Raw genomic sequence first — 21,686 nt, forward strand, 5'->3', positions numbered from 1 at the left:
TAAAGATGTGACCGAGGATTGCAGGTCCCCCAAGGTTGTTTGACTTTCCCCTTGCTCTCTGCTGCTATCTGCTTCCGATGAGTCTAATTGTACATCCAGATTGGGAGAGTCAGATAGTTATTAGATATTTCTCGTTGTGAATCCGTAGGCAGATGTTGATAGCTGCTGGTCTGGTTACACGGTATACTTCCTAATAGAGGAGTCATGGATCTCTGCGTAGATAGGCAGAGTTCCAGTAATGAGTTATCGATAGCGCGTTCTCCTAGTGCATCTACTGTATCTGTGGTGTTATTCATGCTTTGGGTGCCCGTCACTTTTTCCATGTGTAGCGGTGAGCTTATTATATTTAGGGTACCAGGAGGCAGAAAAGTCAGTGAGTGCACCTCTCTCCACAGGTGTTACTTTAGATCCTTTAGATACTTTGCATCCATTCATATTAGATGTGGAAGTCTTACTCCTCTGGTTGCGCAAATTGTATCTCGTAGCTGAGCACTTCTCGACTGTAAGCATTGTTAAACTTACGACACTGCTTATATTAATGGTCACTCATAGATCTGTGCAGCGGGGTTGCCGAGTAGCCACACTACCTTAGGAACCGTCTTAGACCAGACAGTCAGACAATGCTGATTATGAAGATCTGTTCCCTGTTGGCAGAGAGTCTAGTGATGTAGGGCGATTTATCGCTGAATCAAGTGCTCCTAGGACACCTTTCAGGAACCCAGGGTAATTTCAGCAGTCTGCCAGATAGGAGATTCGATCAGAAAGGGGAGGGAACCGTATCTGTAGGATTCCCTCCAAGTCTACATCAGTAGGAGGTCTCCACCTGAACTATAGAACTACTGTGGTCCCTGAGGAAGGGCATGCTGGTCGCACAAATGTGCACTAGGGGCACGCAATACAGGGATTCATATGAGTACAGCATATAAGTACGGCTCTAGTATCTCTCTGATGTTCCTCCTGGTGTGCTGCTGCGTTACTAGTGCTCCTGCTTTGCTGGTGCCCTTATCAGGTGGTCAGCGCATGCAGCAAACAGTACTTATTCAGATGATATCACTGTTGCCGCTCCTCACCTTTCTCCAATCATTAGTACCAGGTGAGCAGCAATACAGTATTGGTCCGTAGGAAGGTAGAAGGGTGAAAGAGGGGGCAGGGGGAACTCAGCAAGACAAACGGCACGGCCAGCTGGATAATGTTACCGGTTACTCAACAGTGTAGCCCACTCCTGCACTACACAGCCCTTACCACGTGTGTCCCTTTTTTTTCACCGTACCTCATTGTAGCACGGCCCTCCGCGGCTCCCAAGACTCACCCTCCAGCAATGGCCGCTCTCCATGGGTGCTAGTGCTGGCGGGCGGGCAGACGCTGGCGGGTGTAGCGGGTGCTGCGTTCACTGATGCAGGCGAGTTCCAGAGCGCACAGCTCGAGGATTCGAGAAAAGGACCTCAGTTACGTGAGATCACGTCACTGACTCAAGCTGCACCTCGCAGAGTCGAGAAACCGAAAGAGGCCGCCTCCGAGTCAGTTCTCATGTAAACAATGTATTGCCATATTGTTTGGACTCCTTCCTGCCGTGCCAAGAAAACAGCAAGTTTTCGCAGGGGTGGTGTGTCATTCTGAATCTCTGGTTCCACTCCACATCCATGGGGACCGAAAGCAGGTCATGAGTGAAACCCACAGTGGCCCCCTGCTGGCTGTTTGAATGATGCAGATCTGTCACTGGAACTGGTCTTCCACAGTCCTGTGAAGACCCCTTAAGAGGTCTGCATTGGTGCCTTCTGCATTTTCCCCTACTGTGAAAGGTTGCTCCGAGCTCGTGGACCCAAATTGGAAGAATCGTTGCACCCACCTCTTGGGCACCCCTCACTGGAAAAGTCAGGAAATCCTACCTCCAGTAACCCCCAGACAACCCATCTAACCCACTGGGGAAAACCAGAGACGGGGTCGGAGGGGAACAGGGTGAGTAAACGCAAAGCATTTGTCGCCACCTGTTCCCCTTTAGAATAAATCTGGAGGTATTCTTCCATTACACTGCTTTGTGATTGTCTACAGCAGTGAACGGTAGAAACACATTTTACCTACAAGTAACTTACATATCTACTCTGAGCATTCAGCAATATAAGAACTTTACCACATCAGACGCTTTCTGGGGGAAAGCATTGTGACTTTTGGGCACAAGACCCCACTCTTCATTGGGCCTGGACTTCTAAAACGAGGGCATATTTCTTGTGACTTGATGCCAACTTACTACATCACCAACTTACCTTCTTCTGTTGAAGTTATTGAACGCATTTATGTGAACCCATGGTGACTGTATACATTTATAACTGAGTGGGTTTTTTCTAGCGTGTTTTGGGCCAGAATAATCATTTTTTTAACTTGCCCCTACATTGAATTATTGTGATTCACTGTGACCGAACCCCCTGGCCCCCCTCCCCACACAAGACTCCCGAGAATAACCTTGACTGCTCTCCTCCGCTACATTGTGGAGTTTAGCTAACTTCTCAGAGTTTCCGTCTTCACTACAACTCGGATGGCCTCCTAAAATCTGTCTACCAGGCCAGATTCTAGAAATCCATCTCAACACCAACTGACATTTGGCAAATGTTTATAGAAAATGTATAAGGCACCACCTGTGTAACTTGGTCATTTTGGAGGTGCTAAGACAGGGGTCTGCAACTGTGTTGTACTACAACTCCTTATACACCTGAAACTTGCATGGACTGCTCATAGGAAAGGTTACCTACCCAATTTGTTTTGCTCATGGAATTATATTACAAAGTCAGCAATGAGAAAACCAATTCATGAAAACGTGATCACTCAGGTTCAGTAAAAACAGGAACATCTCAATTTAAACAGCATAACATCCGTCATAACAATACAACATGACCAAATGTGCAAAACTTAGCAAGAAACCTTTAGGTCTTATTTTTCGTTCTTTTGAAATGAGCCTGTATCTCTAACTTGTTCTGGGGCAAGTGCTCCCTCTGAATTCATTTGTACATTATTGCGTACTTGGAGTGACAAACTGTCCAATGACTTGCCTCTATCTGTTGGCTAGTAATTCAATGCTATTCTGCTTGGAGCCGTACAATTTAAATCTCTCCCTTTGCTCAGCAGGTTAACCTCATTTTCCCATACAAAAAGGGGTGACCAATTGCCCTTAGATATTACTTTTTTATAAGCCAAATCAGCGTAATTAAATTTTGTGCTCGACTTGGTGGGCTTCCTCACTCAACCCTGCAACCTGGACAGGCGTACTGCATCTTGCCAATCGCTGTCCGTTCAGTTCTGTGAACAAATGTGGAATATGGATTTCCTCGTAACATTTCGGGACCACTGCAAATTCCAAGCACCTCATTGTACTGCACGCGGTAACACTATGTTTTCACTTCTCTATACTATATTGTAATAGCACCCATAGTATTGTCAGCACCACCTCACCTGTAATCACCCACTGTGGCTAAAGCACACTGTATGTTAGGCCGACCCACCTTCTCAGGCCTCACCAGAATAGTCGTGTACCATCCATAAAGACACCTATTGCAATATCTGTCCCAAGTTCCTTTTACATCACCTTTCTGTTGCTCTCTCCGACATACACCTCTGCCATTAACATTTAGGTATTAAAACTTGGACCGCTACCGTATACTTGCATAATTCAATCCGTCGTGTTATCCACACAGAAGAGCCATACTTCCCCATTAATGATTTGACACTTGCGTTTACCTCTGCTGCATGTTTTTTTAACAAAGGTAGTCTAAACTGCCTACCCACTGTACTCATCTGTACCTGCTAGTGTGTCGAAACTGCCAAGTCACCTTACTCGTCCTGTGCAAGTATATAAACTTCTCATCGACCATACTTGTTTTGGTATCCACCACATCTGATCTCCTAATGCACGAGTACCACAGTTTCAGCTCCCGGCAGCATTAGCCCCAAATAACATCCACAAGTCTCACACAAAAACTACAGTCCTGGACTTCAACAATAACTTGCACGTTATGGCACCAGGATACTGCACTAGACCCCACCTAACATGTTGCTTATACCGCCCTGCTCTCATCTGATCCCACCTACACCCTTCCTCCCTGCTCTTCTTAAAGGTGCACCGACACCACACATCAAGAGGGCCACCTTAGCACCCATCTCTCCACCCATCCTAAACGCCATTTCAACCAAGCCACCACGTACCCACTACCACTCCACATGAGAAACCAACGACTAGGAACCCGCTCTGTCCACATCTCATCTTCTTTCAAAAAAATACCCAACCAACCCAAAAAAAACACAACCCCATTATTCGCCTTCACCTGCCACCACCTCTAGGCTCCATACCCAACTACCAAGGACTCTAATGTCCCAAACAAAACAATAATAGGTAACACCATCAGTCAAATCCAATGTGAACTCATCAATGCACGATCCATGCCAGCCCACGCCACTGAGATTCATGACCTTATCACGGACCTGTATCTTGACGCCTTAGCCATCACAGAAACCTGGTTACATTAAGCCTCTGGACCAGCCATTTGCCAACCCCTACCACCAGGCTACACAATCTTCCGTTTGGACAGAACCTCCAACAAGGGAGGTGGAGTCGCCGTCATTGTCAAAGAAGCGTTCAATTCCAGACAAATAAAATCTGCTACTGAAGATAACGTGGACACCCTCTGAGTAAGAATATCTTTCTCACCTAACGACACCATAACACTACATGAAGTCTACTGCCCCCAGAACCCCTCCTAGGATTCTTACACCTCCGAGGTCATAACCTAAAAACATTCTCCTAGGAGATTTTAATCAGGGATTCAAACGCCCTAAAGATAAGAAAGGCAAAACCTTTGCCATGGCTCTCCTAGACCTGGGCTTCATTCAAAAAGTGGACAACCCGACCCACATTAAAAAGGTTGCATACTGAATTGGATAGCTGATCACAATCACTAGAGGAAAAAAAAGTTATGCGTATCAAACATGCTAATTTATGGTACGCCCAAGAATTACTTGACATAAGGGCCCATAAATGGGCAGCACTGACCCAATAGCAATCATGTCCCTCTTTCTCTCCACACAGGACACTTATCTGACAGTTGCTAAGCAATACAAAAGGGCCATCTCTGTAGCCAAAGCCTCTGCATACAACCTCAGAATTGACAAAACAAAATCCCAATCCAAGGAGTGGTTCCCCTTAAGTGCCAAGGACGAGGTATCTCGTCCTTGACATTATGTACGCAGTGCCAAGGACGAGATAGCTCGTCCTTTTTGGCACTCCGTTTTGAGCGATCCATGCAAAGCAGGGATCGGTCAAAACAGTAATCCACCCGCGGCTATGTGAGGGGGGACCCCCTCACTGCTAGGGGGCTGGATTACCTTCAGTTTCACGTCGGCGTGCATAAAGCACGCCGATGTGAAAGTAATTCTCACTGCAGCAGCCCGAAGGTGAGGGGGGAGAGGGCCATCAAAAATTGTAGGACAGGCCCCCCAGTGGGTGGGGCAGTAAGGGTTGGGCACCCTAGGGCCAGATTGGCACACCAATGTGCCCCTCTGCGCTAAGGCAAGTTTCGTAAAAAAAGAAAAAAATGGAGGAACACATTTTAGGGGGGCTGCGGGGCACCCCAAAGGGACAGGGAATTTTCTAATGGGATGGGGTGTTGACGGCCTCCCCCTCCCCACCCGCAACGGAGTGGGTGCCATGTCAGGCAGCCCTCCCTGAGACCAGATATCTGCTCCTAGGAAGGGACGCCTGAGCCCAGGGAGGAGTGCAGGACAGCCCCCCCCCTTATCTGACCCCAGGGAGGGCTACATGAGATCCACCACCCCTCTCCAATTGGGGTGGGGGTGCACCCCCCCTTCACATTAGAAAATTCCCCAGCGGTGTAGGGTGCCCCTCAACCCCCGCTAAAGGGCAGAATGCCATGTTGAACTTACCTTGGCGCAGAGGGGCACATTGGTGTGCCAACCTGGCCCTGGGTTGCCCAAACCTTACTGCCCCACCCACTGGGGGGCCTGTCCCACAATTTTTGTGGGCCCTCCACCCCACCCCAAATGGAGGGGGCGGGGGGTTGTACCTCATGCAGCCATTTGTAGGAGGCCCAGGGAGGCCTGCATGAGGTGCCCCCGCCACCCATTTGGGGTGAGGGCCCACAAAAATTGTAGGACAGGCCCCCCCAGTGGGTGGGGCAGTAAGGTTTGGGCACCCCGGGGCCAGATTGGCGCACCAATGTGCCCCTATGCACCAAGGGGAGTTGGGTTACCAAAGGAAAAAAGTGAAAAAGGAAAGCATTTTAAGGGGGGCTGTGGGGCACCCCAAAGGGAAGAGGAATTTTCTAATGAGATGGGGCGTTGACCCAGGGAGGGCTACATTTTGCTGGTGTGACCGTAGGTAACATGTTTTTTGTTTTGTTTACATCTTTTTCTACGCAAGCAGCTGCAACATGTGAGTACTGTTTTTATTATTCTAGGATTAGGGCCCACTGTCAGTGGGGTGGGTGAGACTGGGGTTGGAATGGGCCGCCTGGGCAGATATGTAGGTGGGCTGGGATACAAATGCAGGGGCAGGCCACAAATTGCCCCCAGAACATTGGCATTTCCCTGGGAGCGGATCCCTCCAATGTGGGTTGTCTGTCTGCAAGCCCAGGCTCCCACAAGTGTCCCGACGAAAACAGTACCTCACGTGTACGTGCACCTACTGGGGGCGCAAAAGGAAAAGGGTAACCCGCTGGTAACCCCCAAACCTTTCGCCACAGCACAATTTGTTCATATGGGCAACCTATAGATTTGGGCCTAGGGTGTCGGAGCCAGCAAGGAAAACAGGGAACCCCATGCATTTCCCAAAAGAGGACACCCGTGGGAATGCACAGAGGTCTGACTTGCGCGAAGCGGCCCAGAACCCCAGACAAAGTGAACATTGTATTTTTTCCCCACCAAATTTCACACTGTCAGGGATTGTGGCTAATAAATCCTCTTTTCGGAAATGCACGGGGTTCCCCGTTTTCCTTGGTGGCTTGGACACCCGAGGCCCATATCTGTATGGTGTGCCCCTCTGCAGAAAGTGTGAAATTCACGTGTCAAAACAGACTTGGGGTTACCTGCATTTTAGGCTTTCCCCTTGGCGCCAAGGTATATGCACCCACACATGTGAGGTACCGTTTTCATCGGGACACCTGTTGGAACAACATGTGTTGTGTTTGTGTGGTTTTCATAACTTTTTGGCCTATTTGCTGGTGCCCTTTGTTACACAACCCTTTCCATTTCCCAAATGCGCCATATATATTTAGTTGCTGCATTAGGCACCATACACTTTTGTAAACTGCACTAGTCACCTACCCTTGAAACGGTCTGCCTGAGCTCTTTCAAAAAAAGCATGCTTGCCCTCCTCACCACATTGGTTTTCCTGATTTACACATGCCAAGTGTGTGTGTTGAGGATGCAATCATAAAACGACTGTACCATGGCACAGTTGGCTTGTGGTATTGCTTGTTTTGTAAAACACTACAAAAAATGTGCGCTTTTCCTAACTGCAAAAGTTGGGGGAATGTAGCGGAGCATTGCTTTTCTCAAAATTCAAAGAAGCCATTGCCGTACCAAGCCAACCATGTCCTCCACATACCTTTTTTCGGTAATTTTCCCACTTTTCCCCAATCTATGGCATTTTCCCCCTACCTAGTTGTTGCCCGACCTCCGCAAATCACCCCTTCCTAAACTTGAAATTTTCTCTATTTTTCAGAAATATATACCTTTCTGTCCTCCAATTCGGCTTTCCTACCCTTTTCTTCCATTCCGTCCATGCATGTCCAATTGGCAAAAATGGCCAAAAATCGCCTCTCACAAAACGGTTGATAACCACATCAAAATATTTTTTTTCGTTTCCACTCAACCTGTTCTTGAAAGCCAGGAAATTGGGAAATTCAGCACAGCAAACCATTTGTTCCTAGCTCTTACAAGGAAAAAATCCACAGGCTTCTTTGTACATCATTTTATTTGCATTTTTTGAAATAACACAAAATGTTTGCCCTTTTTGGTTATTTTCTCTCACCCCCCTACAGCGACCTAGGATTCCTGGGTGGCGTTACGACCGCTTACATGTGGGGAAAAAGGAGCCAAATTTGGCCGAGATCCCATGCAACAAAAAACTTACAAGGCATTGAATGGCCACATACCGAAATCACCAAAAAAGGTCCTGGCACGGGGGAGGGGGGGAAATACCCATGGCACTTAAAGGGTTAATGAATTGGTTGTTCTAGACGAGGCTGCATATCTGCAGATCCAGTCCTACTTGGAATTACACAATATCTTGGGGGAAGAGGCAATCTGGCTATCGCCCTCGGCATGGCACATAGTCAGCGCTGCTTAACCTGAAGAATTGGCTACTAGAAAATATGCACAAGGGTAAGTCCTTGCTTCTCCTCGATCTGTCGGTTGCCTTCGACTCGGTTGACCACAAGCTCCTATGCAAACACCTTACAGATGCTGCTCTCTTTTCCCAGGAAACCACCACCTGCATAACATCCTTCCTGGAAGGCCAAGCCATGAGGGTCTTTTCGGACCAGGCTTCAGACACTCCATCCTCCCATTGGTTGTGGAGTTCCACAAGGGCCATGCACATCCCCTACTCTCTAATTGCTTCACCCAACCCCTATTTAATGGCTTAAAAGAATTCGGCATAGCATTCACCAACTATGCCGATGATACACAAATGTGTCTCCCGCTATACGGTAACTATGAGCAAGACTTCAAAACTCGACAGAATATGCACTCATCCAGGCCTGGATGGCGGCTAATGGCCTTTGTCACAATGGGAAAAAAAACGAAAACCTTTTGGTAGGCCCCAAAGATACCCTGAACAAAACTAGAAAGACAGTAACGTCTGCATTGATAACACTAATCAGTCTCTGCCACAGTAAAAACTTTGGGTGTATACTTGGATTCCACCCAGTCAGTGGAAAGGCAAGCCAGTTCCATTTAATCAGCAGCATTCACAACGATAATTATTAATGCATTAAAACCTCACCTATCTACCAACGGTCTCAACATTGCAAGAGCCACCATTGGTGCAAAGTTGGATTACTGCAACTTCCTTCTCCTAGGTACATCATCCAAAAACAACCAACTGCAAATCACGCAAAATAATGCTCTCAGAACGGCGCCAAGTATACCTAGGAGAGAGCATATCTCAGTCCAGACGAGACTCCGACTGGCTCCCGATCAAAGAGTGCATACTGTTCAAAGTCCTTACCATCACTCACAGATGCCTCAGTCAGCGCCCTCCAACCTAGCAGAAAGAATACATCAGGCACAATCTCACAGACCAAAACGTGACCAAATACTCACACCAACTTACAATCCCTGCCTTCAACAGAGCCAAAGCTGGTGGGGCTAGCTTTGAAGTGCTAGCACCAAGATCCTGGAATTCACTACCACTCAAAACCTCTTATGGCATTCAGAAAGGCGCTAAAAACTAAGTTATTCAACTAGACTGTACTATTATATGTTCACCTGTAACCATGGAACAATCATACTGTATGATTGGTGTAGAACCTCTGTAATGCTCTCTGATGAACCTGCTTCATGTATCCTCTAAGTGAATATTCTGCAACAGAACCACGATGCCTCAGAGCCGCTGTGCGCTTTATAAATTTCAATAAATTACCCGTTATATATCAACACATGAAGCTGCTTTATTTGGAACCAGGATCCGATTTGATAAATACTATGTTATGAGTCATAAAATGGTATTTATAAAAAATCGGGGAATTTTATTCACCCACTTTTGTGTATAAGAAAATGAGGTTAACCTCCTCAAACTTCTGAGCAAACTACATAGTTGTGAAAACATGGCCAAATGCTCCAACCACAAGGCTGTCGGGGCTATACTGCACTGATGATCCCAGACGAGGGTAAAACCAGGTATGTATGAAACCAGGTATGTAGTTGACCTGGCAGCCTTGCAAATGTCGGTCTTTGGTTGATTAATACATGTATAAAGTACAACTGCCCTCTTAGACAAACATTTTCCTGGAGGAAAAGGTTTGCATTTGAGCTAATGTGCATACCCACAAAGCCTTGCTGTTTTGCCTCGGAACTGGAGGTGCACTTCCAGCAATGGCTATTAGGTGGCGTTTGGAATGTGTGACTTCGCTCAAATAGACTTTGCTACTCTTGTTTTACAGGCCGCTAATCGTCTGCATTGCATTGAGTGACATGTTTGTTTTGCAAGGGTGTACAATAAGGGGAGGCTTGTATGTGGTGCCCATTTAGTTTCCAAAAGAACAGCATTGGATTAAAATAACCAGACCAAAAACAAGCTCCTGTCGTCCGCTTTCTTAGATGCCCCAGAGAAATTATCTGTTAAATAATTTTTGTTTTTTAAATAAAAAGAATGTTCAGAAACCTTTGCTAAGCATGCAAATGAAGGAAGGAAGCATGATCGGACTGGACTGTGTGGAGGGGATTCCATAAATGATTTGATAAGCAGGACCTAAAAGCAACCCTTGGCCCTCGGAATTCGGTCCAGAGCCCACCTTGGGAATAGAGGAGCTAGCTATTGTCATTAGACCTGCGGCACACTATGCACTATGTAAATGCACATACACCTCTTCCTCTTGAGTGAAACACTTGTTCACACTGCTCCTAGGCAATTGTTAGCTTGGCAAGCACCACAGGAAAGAGTAGAAATTTGAAAATACAAACGTTCTGGAAAACACGAGACCTGGAGCAAAGAAAGTCACAGCTACCGCAACAGCAGGTTAAGCTCATGTATACTAAATTTATATAACGCCTACACACAGGACAGTGTTTCAAAGAGCTCAAGTAGGGTGGCACTAAGGGGAAAAAAGTCGCTCAGAGCCCTTGAAATTCTGAAACGATAATAGTCTGCATAGGCAGAGGAAGTGCGTAAAATACATTTATGGTTGGGATACAGCAAATAGGCCTGACAGCGATTCTGCAGTTTTACAATTAAGGGGAGAAGACAGGGAAAACAGACAATCTTCAGGCATGTGCATTTAGATTATGCAAGTGCATAGAGGGCAAAAGGGAGGTCCAAGTGCACCCAGTTGGTGGAAACCGGGGCAAGTGCAGAGAGAGCCACTCTCTCAGGTTATTTCTAAGTATCTTGAAGGTGGGTGTAGGGCCCTGAGGCAAGTGCGAGAGAGAGGACTGGTGTGGTGCCCGGGACCTGTGAGACTGAGGTACACCAGGTGGCAGTTAGTAAGCTGTAAGGAAGAGGGAGAGAGAGAGAGCAGAGAGCTAGGGCTTAGAAGGGTAGAGAGAAGGAAGAGAATAGGAAGGTCTTGAGGTGTTTGCGGAACTTAAGAAGGCCAGGCTCAAGACGGAGGGCGGCAGGAGGCTATTCCAGAGGGAGGCACCTGCTGAGAAGCATCTCGAACCAAATAGAACCGGCTCACTCGCAGAAGGTTGGAGAAAGATGAGCAGAGAAGTAGTGAGGGACAGTATTTTAGGTAGACCGCTTTACAAGTAGGTATGTCCAAGGACCCAGAAAGCCTTGTGGACAATGAAGAGGGCCTTAAACTTTATCCTTGCAGCCACGGGGAGACAGTGATGGGATGTCAGCGCCAGAAATGCAGTCCCTGGGCTTGATGCCAAGGATAAATCTCCTGGTTCTGTTCTGGATGAGTTGCAGAGGGCGCAGGGCAGAAGGAAAGAAGGTTAAGGAAGAGGCTGTTGCAATAGTCCAGCCTAGAGAGAACCAAGGCTCTGGAGACAGTGTGCCGCTGGGGGAAAACGATCAAAGGTAAAGTACCTATGAGGAGGTGTAACAAGCTTGAGGTGGGTGCGGTCGCAGGATCAAGGGAGGCCAGCCACAGTGAAAGTTGGAAAGCGGGAGCAGGGGTCCCAATGCGAACGATCTCTGTCTTAGTGGCCAAGAATAAGCGGGGGCAAAAAATAAGCAGTCAAGGAGCCCCTGTTCAAGAGGCCTGCGTAACAATCTGCGCGTTACCGGTTTTCCACACAGTGCGCACACACTGATCCCCATGTCAGCACTCTTCCCAGAGAGATAATCATATTATGCAAGACCAGATGCATGTTTGTCCAAAGCCATTATGTCAGATTCCCTGGTTACCACAGCTAGAGTGATACGTTGCCTTAGGCATACAATAATAACTTCAAGTTCTTCTTCCAGGCGAACAAAATGTACTTCAACAATCATAACATACAATTAGCTGCAGAAAAGGCCCAATACAGGGATACCACTTTGACAGCATACTTCTAGTTGCACACAGTACAAAATATATACATGCTTTTTTTATCATTATTAAGCCGTTGAACAGAAGTTTCACAAAACCAACAATGGGAACTCCCCACCTAACAAACTTCTTTCCACCTAACAACTGAAGGGTAAACTAGCCAAGCCACCGTGGAATTAGGTTGCTTTTTTTAAGCAGAGTGCAATAGGGGTAACATCTCCACTCCTAACCCCCAAAAGGACATAATTTTCATATTCCCACAAGCACAAAGTTTAGTGACATTTCCCCCATTCCCCTGGCCAACCGAGATGGCCGTTGTACATGCTTCAAGACCTGTGACGTGACTTCAGTGAAGCAGATTCCCATAGGACTCAAAGCCACAGAGGGCGGTTTCTTGAGCTACCCCAACTATGTGGGTCAGATGGTGTGACCAAATCCGATACTGCATTTTCTTTTCCCCTGAGGCGCCTCTGATGCATGCAGTGAGACTGGGCTACAGCTGAACAACCTGCCAAGCGAGGTCACAGATCGGAGGAATGGGTGTTACGCCTCAGGAAGTCCAGCCAGCCCCGAGAAATACATCGTGACTAAATACACCTGAAGCAAGATCCCCAAGGCCAGAGGCTGCCTCGCAGATATGACAGAGCATTATGTAGCTTTAATTGTAAGTTGGACGACTGTCGGAAGCGGCCTCAGCGTGACCCTTACGCTATCGCTGGTACGCTGGAGAGGTGCGGCTTGACAGTTTCTCAGCGTTTTCTCGGCGTTTGACGTGTTTCGTAGAGCCAGAGCTGCGGAGCTGCAACGGAACTGCGACCGAGGGAGCCGCGACGGAATTGCGAGTGAGCCGCGAGCTGCGAGCCGTCATCCGTGTGTGAGCTGCTGCTCACGGCAGGCTGGTTTGATACACCCCTACGGGCTCCATGTGCTGCCCGGAGTGTTCTGGGCCAGTTGGAAGCCTGCTGGAGGGCTGGCTCATCGCGGAACGCACTCGCAATCCATAACGTTTGCAACCGCGGCACTTAGAATTCAACGGGCCCACCGAAGGCACGACCAGCGGGCTGATCTGACACGTTTCACCCCCAGCAACGCCTGTCAGCTGTAACCGGGGCTTGAACGTGTGCGGCCCCTGGAGTGCTCTGGGCTTGCTGGGAGCTTGCTGGAGGCGAGCAAAAGAGGCACTGCTACAGGAACTTGGCCTCAGGGCAGGCGTACGACCCGGTCACGTCTAACATACAGGTATCGTGATTTTTACCCACGCTAAGCCGTTTGCCAGATGGCCAGCCCTAGGGTTGATCCTATGTTCATTGCATTGCAGCACTTAGATTAAGGTGACTGCTGATACCATAACATAATCTGTGATACCTATAGGGATCTTGGTGAGCTGGTCTGGGGTCATTTAAGTGACTAAGTCAGGCTGAAAAAGCACTACTGTGGACCCCATTTTCCTAACTGTTGGATCCACAGCAGCACATAATAAACTATACTCATCTTACTCTTAAGATAAGAGCATTAGGGTCTGAATTTTGGAGATAGCGTGCACAGAAAGGCAAGAGCATTCACTGTGACCCTGAAGCTACTATTGTGTTGCTGAGCACATAACTACCGGGGATTAATCTCCAGACTGCACAGCATTATACATTAATAATAATTTAAAAGAGATTAACCCTATGCCTCCACGAAAGAAGCTCCAAGCACCCTACAATCTGCGACAGCGGAAATTAGGGAATAGTCCAACGAAAGGTGAGAGAGCGATGGACAACGCAATGCCAACAAAGATAGCACCGGTTACCAAAGGTGCAATAACAGATTTTTTCCCAGTGAACTTGCACCCTGAAAACAACTCTACCATTATGGAAAAGGGGGAGGCGAGTAATACGGACCTGCAGGATCAAGTGAGCTATGGAGATATCGATAACAATTCTCTATTGGAACTATGCCTCTCTATGCAAAGATCGATGACGCCTGTGGTTATTAAAGCATTACAACCTGCTCCGAGAGACCAGATCGAGGAAACTACTCAATCACTGAAAGCCGGCCATGTGAGATTATCAACAACACCTAATTTAGAAATCCACAATGACTCCGAGCTAGAACTTAGAGAGGAGGACGCAAGCAGCACCACATCGCCCAGCCCTATAGACCTGGCTGAATTACAATCGTCGGTTGCATCTGTACAATTTGCACTCAAGATCCTGCTAAAAATGTGCGGACGCATATTGGAAACCACATTAAGTCTGCATACACAGAATCCTGCTGCAGAAACAACTACTGTCAGACCCTCAGAGGTGAGTCAGGTTCCAACTCCAGCAGCAACCGAGACAGTGGAAAACCCAGAAAGGTCTCCTAATATAGTTAACACATTTGAAGTATTTCTCTCCCGTAAACAGTGGAGACTCGCTAAAAGAGCTGCAATGAGAAAGAAGGCTGGTGAGGTGATACCCCCGATAATGGAGATTGAGACACCTGAGAAGAATAAGAAAAAACCAAGGAAACCAATCACAGGTGGGGGTAAACGTAAGAAGAAGCAAGCTGGCTATCTAACAAGCTGGGCACTGTCAGATGATGAAGGGGATCACGATATGGAAGGTGATACTACCCCCATATCTGTTAATATAGCTGACACAGAACAGCCAGAGGAGATTTATGTAACAGATGGTGAAGGTAACATACCAGCTGTCATTGGTCAAAGCGATATAGAACCTCTGGTCAACCCTAAGAACAAGAAGGTTAATCCTAAAGAGAACAGGATATGCCTCATTAAAAATCTGTACCAGCAAAGTGAAAATAGCTGGCTTACTAGAACTGAGTTAATGACTAGACTCCACGCAGTTGCACAACTACGAGTATTAAGATCAGATGACTTCGAATTCGTTGAGCCACTGCAAGTGCTCAATGCTAATGTTTCCGCCATTCACTGTAAGTTTATCTCTTCTGCTCAACTGATACGCAATTATAAAGAAAGCCTTCGAGATGTCGACATTGAAGTAGATACCGATCCTGACCAGGAGGATCCAAATTGGCCACATAAAATTCCATCAGTGGTAAAAGAACCTACTGAAAGACTGCCTAAACTGAAAAGCGATCAGGTAGCGATAGCAGATGTCCAAAATGTGTTAACTTGGCTAGTATCAGCACTACCGAAGGTGGTGAATTCAAATTGAACCTCCTCACTTGTATCATGGAACTGCAGAGGTTTTAAGCATCTATTTGCCTCGGCAGGTTCTCTTCAGCTCCTAACTGAAAACATGTGTATATGTCTGCAAGAGACCTGGTTGAGGACTTCTATAATGCTTAATGGCTACTCAATTTACCAATCTTTCGCGATGAAAGGAATGAGAGGGAGACCTTATGGAGGTCTAATCATAGGTATTAGAAACACTGTTAAATCTAGACAGTTGGAGACACTATCAAACGATAAAGTGATTGCAGTGGAAATGGAGAGCATAAGTGATGGGAATAAAGTAAACATAATCATCATTAATTTATATAGCCCACCCTATGGAAATGGAGTCTAATCTCTTCAAGAAGCGATTCATGAATTATTAGCAGCATGGGTGATAGATCCGACCAACAAATCGGTAATCATTGCTGGGGACTTTAATTGCCATATGTCAGGCGTAGCTGGCTCTACGAATAATCCTGTATTGAATCCAACAAATAATATGAAGCATAAAACCAAAGACCCAATTGGTACCTCTTGGCAGACCTTCTTCAATGAATGGGAAATGGAGATGATAAATGGCAGAACCCCAAGCGATAATCCTGGAAATTATACTTGGCATAGTGGGAAAGCAAAAAGTGCCTTGGACTATATATTTGTGAGCCCTCAGATGGCCTTGAATGTAAGAGATCTTAAGATCACCCCAAACGATTGGAGCGATCACTCTACTCTTTAACTAATGTGTAATATCGGCGCGCCAGCCACACATACCAAACCCCTGGGGGACATGTCATCTAATCATTCGGGCACTCGAATATGTTGGTCGGATAAAAACATTAAGGCGGCCGGAAACTCGGTACAAACTATGGACGATAACATACTGTCCCAGCTCCAAAACATGTCCTTAAATGAGATGGAACAACAGGCCTCCACCTTCTCCTCTTTACATGCGACATCGGCAGTAAACCAAATAGCGACAGATGATAAAATTTTAATAACATACGACAAAAGCATAAGAGACGCCAAACGCAGGTTGAGAGCTGAAATTCGACGGGCTAAATGTACCAGTAAATGCTTTAGTGACTACCATGGAGTATGCAGAACCCTAAAAAACAAATACAGAGGGTGGATTAAAGCTAAAAATAGTGAGCAAAAACTTAAGCGATGGCAGTCAATGGTTCAAATCTTATGCTCCAAAAATCCGAGAAGCATATGGTCTTTACTGGGCCAAGCAAGGGGTGGTGGTTGTAAGGATCTGATCAACCCAATAAGTGCAAATGAGTGGTCAGACTTCCTTATGTGCCAAAATATCCCCAATGAAGAGGTGGGTAAGCCGGTAGAAAAGGTGACACCAAGGTCTGTCCCATTCATTATAACAAATGAACATCTAATTTGTAAAATTAAAAAGCTTAAGTCATCTAGGGCCCCCGGGCCCAATGGTCTCTCTAATGCTGTACTGAGGAGCCAGCCTGAGTTCTGGGCTAAATTTGTAAGCATATTATTTGGCAAAGTACTAGCGGTCGGGAGGATTCCCAAATCATGGCAACATGCCTACTTAATTCCAATCTTTAAGAAAGGAGCCAAGAAAGATCCCTGTAACTACAGACTACTTTCAATGTTAGACTGCACAGGGAAACTCTTTGCTGCACTTCTACTGGAGAAATTAGAAGAATGGGCGAGCAAAACTAAAATATTTAATACATTTCAAAGTGGCTTTCGGAGAGGATATTCAACAACCCACAATATCATTATCCTGGACACCTTGCGCACAAAAGCTATGAGGAAAGGAAACCCACCTCTATATGCTTTGTTTGTAGACTTTAAAGCAGCCTTTGACTCAGTTTGTCGTGAAAAACTGTGGGCTAAACTTGAACTATTGGGTTGCCCTGAGTCCCTTCTGTATTATCTAAAACTACTGCATGAGGATAACACAGTTGCTTGCAGGCTTAGTAATCAGGGGGACTTAACAGAGAAGATCCCGCAGAACCGAGGCGTCAAACAGGGCTGTGTGACGGCCCCATTCTTGTACAATCTATTCACATGATTTACCAGGTGTTATTTTAAGTGAACATAATTGTCCTCCTGCTGTCGGTACTATCCACTGTGCGGTACTAGCATATGCCGATCTGATTATTATGGACCACACATTTAGTGGGCTACGGATATCCGCACTAAAGTTGTGGGATTATGCTATAAACAACGATCTAATCATCAACCAGGAGAAAACTCAGGTGATGGCTTTCTAAAATAAGAAGATAGCACGACCCAGACTAATTCTGCATGGAATAGAAATCAAATACACCCAACAATATAAATATCTAGGGGTTGAAATAGAGGCCAAACTGGGCTACAACACCTGCATACAAATAAGAAAACACCGGGCAGCACAAGTAACATCGATGATCAGCCAATTCGCAAGGCAGAACTGTGGAATGTCTCTATATGGAATTCGTCAAATCTACACCCAGGTACTAACCCCAATGGTGGTCTATGGACTAGAAGCGCTACTACAGATGAATTTAAGTTGGCTGCAAGTGATAGAGGGGAAATTCTGGAGAAAAATCCTAGGTCTCCCACAATGTATCCCAATGGCATTGTTAAGATTGGAAGTTGGGGTTTCCTCTCTGGGGTCTATTGTCCTAAAAAGGAGAGCTGAACTGTACCTAAGGATGTCTAATCAACCAGAGTCTCAGCTATTAAAAGAATTTAGCATGGAAAGCACAAAGGTAACCACCAGATGCCATCTGAAAAAGGAGATTGAAGCCCTCTTGAGGACAATATGTTGGACCATGAGTGGAGAGAAACTTACTGATCCTCAAAAAAAAACTATCAAAAAAAAAAAAAAATTGACCTATGGGACTGGCTAGAAAATTATGCACATCTTGACAAGCTTTCAAAATATAAATTTATTCATTACATGCTCTATACATTCAAACAAATGCAGCCATACCTGTCCCTCAGTCCCTCTAGCAGACTTAGACGATTTCTACTACTACTGAGGATCGATAATCTACCGCTACTGACTAACAAAAGCAAATATAATGGTTTAACCCCTTTAGAGAGATTTTGTAGACTTTGTAAGAATAAAGGTTGCAAAGAAACAGCTTGTCACGTATTATCCAGATGTGTAAATATGATGGATACTTATTCAGTAAATTTTGGCAACTTTGTCCATGATATGGAGTTCATTAGAGAACCTGCCTTCTGGCAACGTCTCATGAATACTCAGAGTATGCAGCTGCAGATCGCCACCTTCAGAATATGGTTGGTAATTGAAAGAACGTTGAAGATCTCACTATGAATTACTTAAACAGCAGGACATTGATTATGGTAGTGGTTTATGATCTCAGCCACATGTGTTTTAGTATTCTCAGTGTGTGCAATCAGTATTAAGCTTGAATGATTTGAAGAATTGTAAGGGTAATAAGTTTAAATTATGTTATGCCTAATGGTAACAATTGATTAGTTGTTTTAGCTGATTAGAACTAATATGTAATATGCAATAAGCAATAGGACGATTTTATATGATTTAATCAACATGTGTAAAGTTTAAATATAAACTAACACATTATTAATAAATATTATGTAGCTTTAGATACACCCTTCACTCCTCTTCTCCTAAATTTACCTGTCTTATTACATGTACAGTTTCATTGGTGAATGGGTTTAACCACTGCATTTGTATAAGATGCAGGGAGGGGGTAGGTGGACATTATAGTGCTGAAACCCGGGACCTCCTGTTCCTGACGTGTGTGACTGGGATATACGAAAGGTAAGTAAAAAGTGTTTTTGGTTGTACCTGTTTTGCGCTTGACATTCAGACTCTGGAGACTTCAGGGACTCCTACAGAAACAGTGGATGATTTGCCCCATCCACTTATGAACAACTCTGTAGGACCCCATCCATACTAACACAGCTCACTTCCAGAAAATGGAGCATGTGAAACCTACGCAACAGTCGGAAGAAAGATCAAGAAGCAACCCAAAATGCGACTACACTTTCAACCAGATATATAGGATGTATAATGCTCAGAGTCTAAAAACACCAGACAGAATAAAAATTATAAAACGGCCAGCAAGATAAAGAGCGAGAACAGCACCTCTCGCCCATGGACTTACCCCCTTTTGCAGGCAGTGTCCCCATGCCCGTGCAGACCCAGTGCTAGTGCCACAAGGTTGACTTCGCTACACCCCGCCCCCTCCAGCCTTCTCTTCACCTGCATTTTCCAGTGGCCTTTCCACTCGCCCCTCTTTAAACAACCATACCTTTTGTTTGACACCCCCCCCCATTCTTCTCCTGAAACCAGTCGTGCTTTGCCTATAGATTCTGCTGAACCCTGAAACATAGCCGAACCGCCAAGCCCATCCAAAGTAGCCCCCAACCCCCCTCACAGAACCCCCGGTTCCTTACAAAGCTGAAGGCGCTGGGTTTCTTTTTCTCCTGTTCCTCGACGGGAGCCACTGTCGGCGGGTCCTGCGGGATTTCGGGGCTCTGCGCCGCTTCCATCTTGCGCTTAAAGAATTCCAGGAAGCTGCCGTCATTGGCAAAGGCATTCACTGCGGGGCCCCCGGCGACGTCCTGCTCACTTGTCTGCAAGACCCCTCGATCCTCCTCGGCTCCTTTCTGTACAGCTCCTCGATTAGCGCCTTTCTGCTCCGTTCTGGAGGGTTCGCGCGCGCCGTGGGTTCGGGTATCGCCTTCATCCGACTCACGGGCCCTAGCAGGGCTGCCATCTTCTTCGGAGCGGCCTTCATCCTCGGAGCTGCTGCAGCTCTCCACCTCTTCTTCTTCTCCCCCGGAGCTGCTTTCTCGCCCATGTGGACTTTGATCTCCCTTCCGAGACTCGCGGGGCTCAGTGGGCTTGAGGTCGCAATCTTCATCGGCTTCATCCGAGCCACTGGACCTTCTGGAATCTTCCCACCGACTTCGCTTTGCCGCCATCTTGGCACTGGACCCGACGGAACAAGCCGAAAAGAGCGCGGGGGATGCCGGGAAGGCGGCCGTAAACTGTGAAAACCAATACCAGCGAAGCCTGTCAAAAAGCTAGAGCGCCGCCGTTCCAGGCTTACGTAGTCACGTGATTTACGACACCTGAACACCACCGCACAGTTTGTGGACACACTCGTCCAGAGGAAGTGTCGCGGGGACCAGTCGTTTGGGAGGAGTGAGGCACGCAGTCCGTGGCGCTTCGAGGCCTTGGGTTTCGGAGGCGGCAGACGGAGTGCGAGCCCCCGGGGGATTGGGGACTGAACGTTGAAGTGAGATCGGCATGTTTCGGGTCGGTGGTTGAGAGGCGTTGCGCGGATGGCGGATGTGATTGGTAGTGGCGGGAGTAGCGGAGCTGGGGTCGGGGTGTGAGTTGGTGGGGGGCGTTTGTGGTAGGGTAGCTGTAGGTGTGGATTGGTTGGGTGTGGTTTGTGGTAGGGTGGTTGGGGGTTCATGTGGTAGTGTGGGTGTTGCTCGGGTTGGTCGCGGTGGGTGAGCGGCAGCGCGCGGTGCCTCGCCTGAAGCGCATGTGTAGGCGTACGGGCTGGGGTCTCGCGGGTCTGCGCTCCGGGCTCGCTGGGTGGTGTGAGTTTGGGGTGTTGTGTCTGTTGGTGTGGATTGGTGGGGTGTGGTTGTTTGCAGTGGGATTGCGGGTGGCTGGTGTTGGATTGGTGGGGTGTGGTTGTTTGCGTTGGGGTTGCGGGTGGTTTGTGTGGAAGTGTGGCCTGTGTGTTGAATGGTGGGGATGGTGCACATCATCCTTTAGGATGGGGAAGCGCCTGCGTGGGTCCGCCCACGCGTTCTATAATTAAGAAGAAGAAGTTTGTGGACACAAGTTATAATGCTGGCGCCGAGTGCGTGTTAGGTTATTTTCGAACAGGGGATTGTTATTGCTGTCCTGCTTCGCTATTTGTAGGAACTTCAGCCCAATAGCAACAATCAAATGTTGGCAACGATGGCGAATGTATGTATTGGGTATTGTGCAGGCATTTCCAGTTACAATCACAGGGCGTATATTTTCGCAGCCGGTCTAAAACCACACCGGGTTCCCACCATTTCTTCATTTAAAATCCGGTCTTAATGCTCCCCCACAGGGCTTTAAGTGGGGTAAGAAATCGAGAGGAAGAAGGGCCCTCATTTGAGGGGGCGTGGCTTGCGGAATTGGCGTCGCCTAAAACATACACAAACCATGGAAAGGTACGCAAACAAATATATAAATGCATGTAAGCATTTATATAATTGTATGCATACCTTACTATGGTTTGAGTACTTCAAGATGTCTTGAAAACTACGCAAACCATAGTAGGGTACGCACACAAATATAAAACATTTAT

General features: G+C 46.8%; 1 protein-coding gene across 1 annotated transcript in view; it reads right to left on the reverse strand.

Moving 5' to 3' along the window:
* TRIR (telomerase RNA component interacting RNase) overlaps window positions 1-20,403 on the reverse strand; it is a 124,924-nt gene extending 104,521 nt beyond the window's left edge. The window contains exon 1 of the mRNA XM_069604117.1: window positions 19,777-20,403. Coding sequence (XP_069460218.1) covers window positions 19,777-20,307 — 531 coding nt within the window. The 5' untranslated portion in view covers window positions 20,308-20,403. The remainder of the gene's footprint in view (window positions 1-19,776) is intronic.
* Window positions 20,404-21,686: the final 1,283 nt, after the last annotated feature.

Source organism: Ambystoma mexicanum, chromosome 3q (assembly GCF_040938575.1).
Source record: "Ambystoma mexicanum isolate Mex_15411 chromosome 3q, UKY_AmexF1_1, whole genome shotgun sequence".
NCBI classification, from domain to species: domain Eukaryota; kingdom Metazoa; phylum Chordata; class Amphibia; order Caudata; family Ambystomatidae; genus Ambystoma; species Ambystoma mexicanum.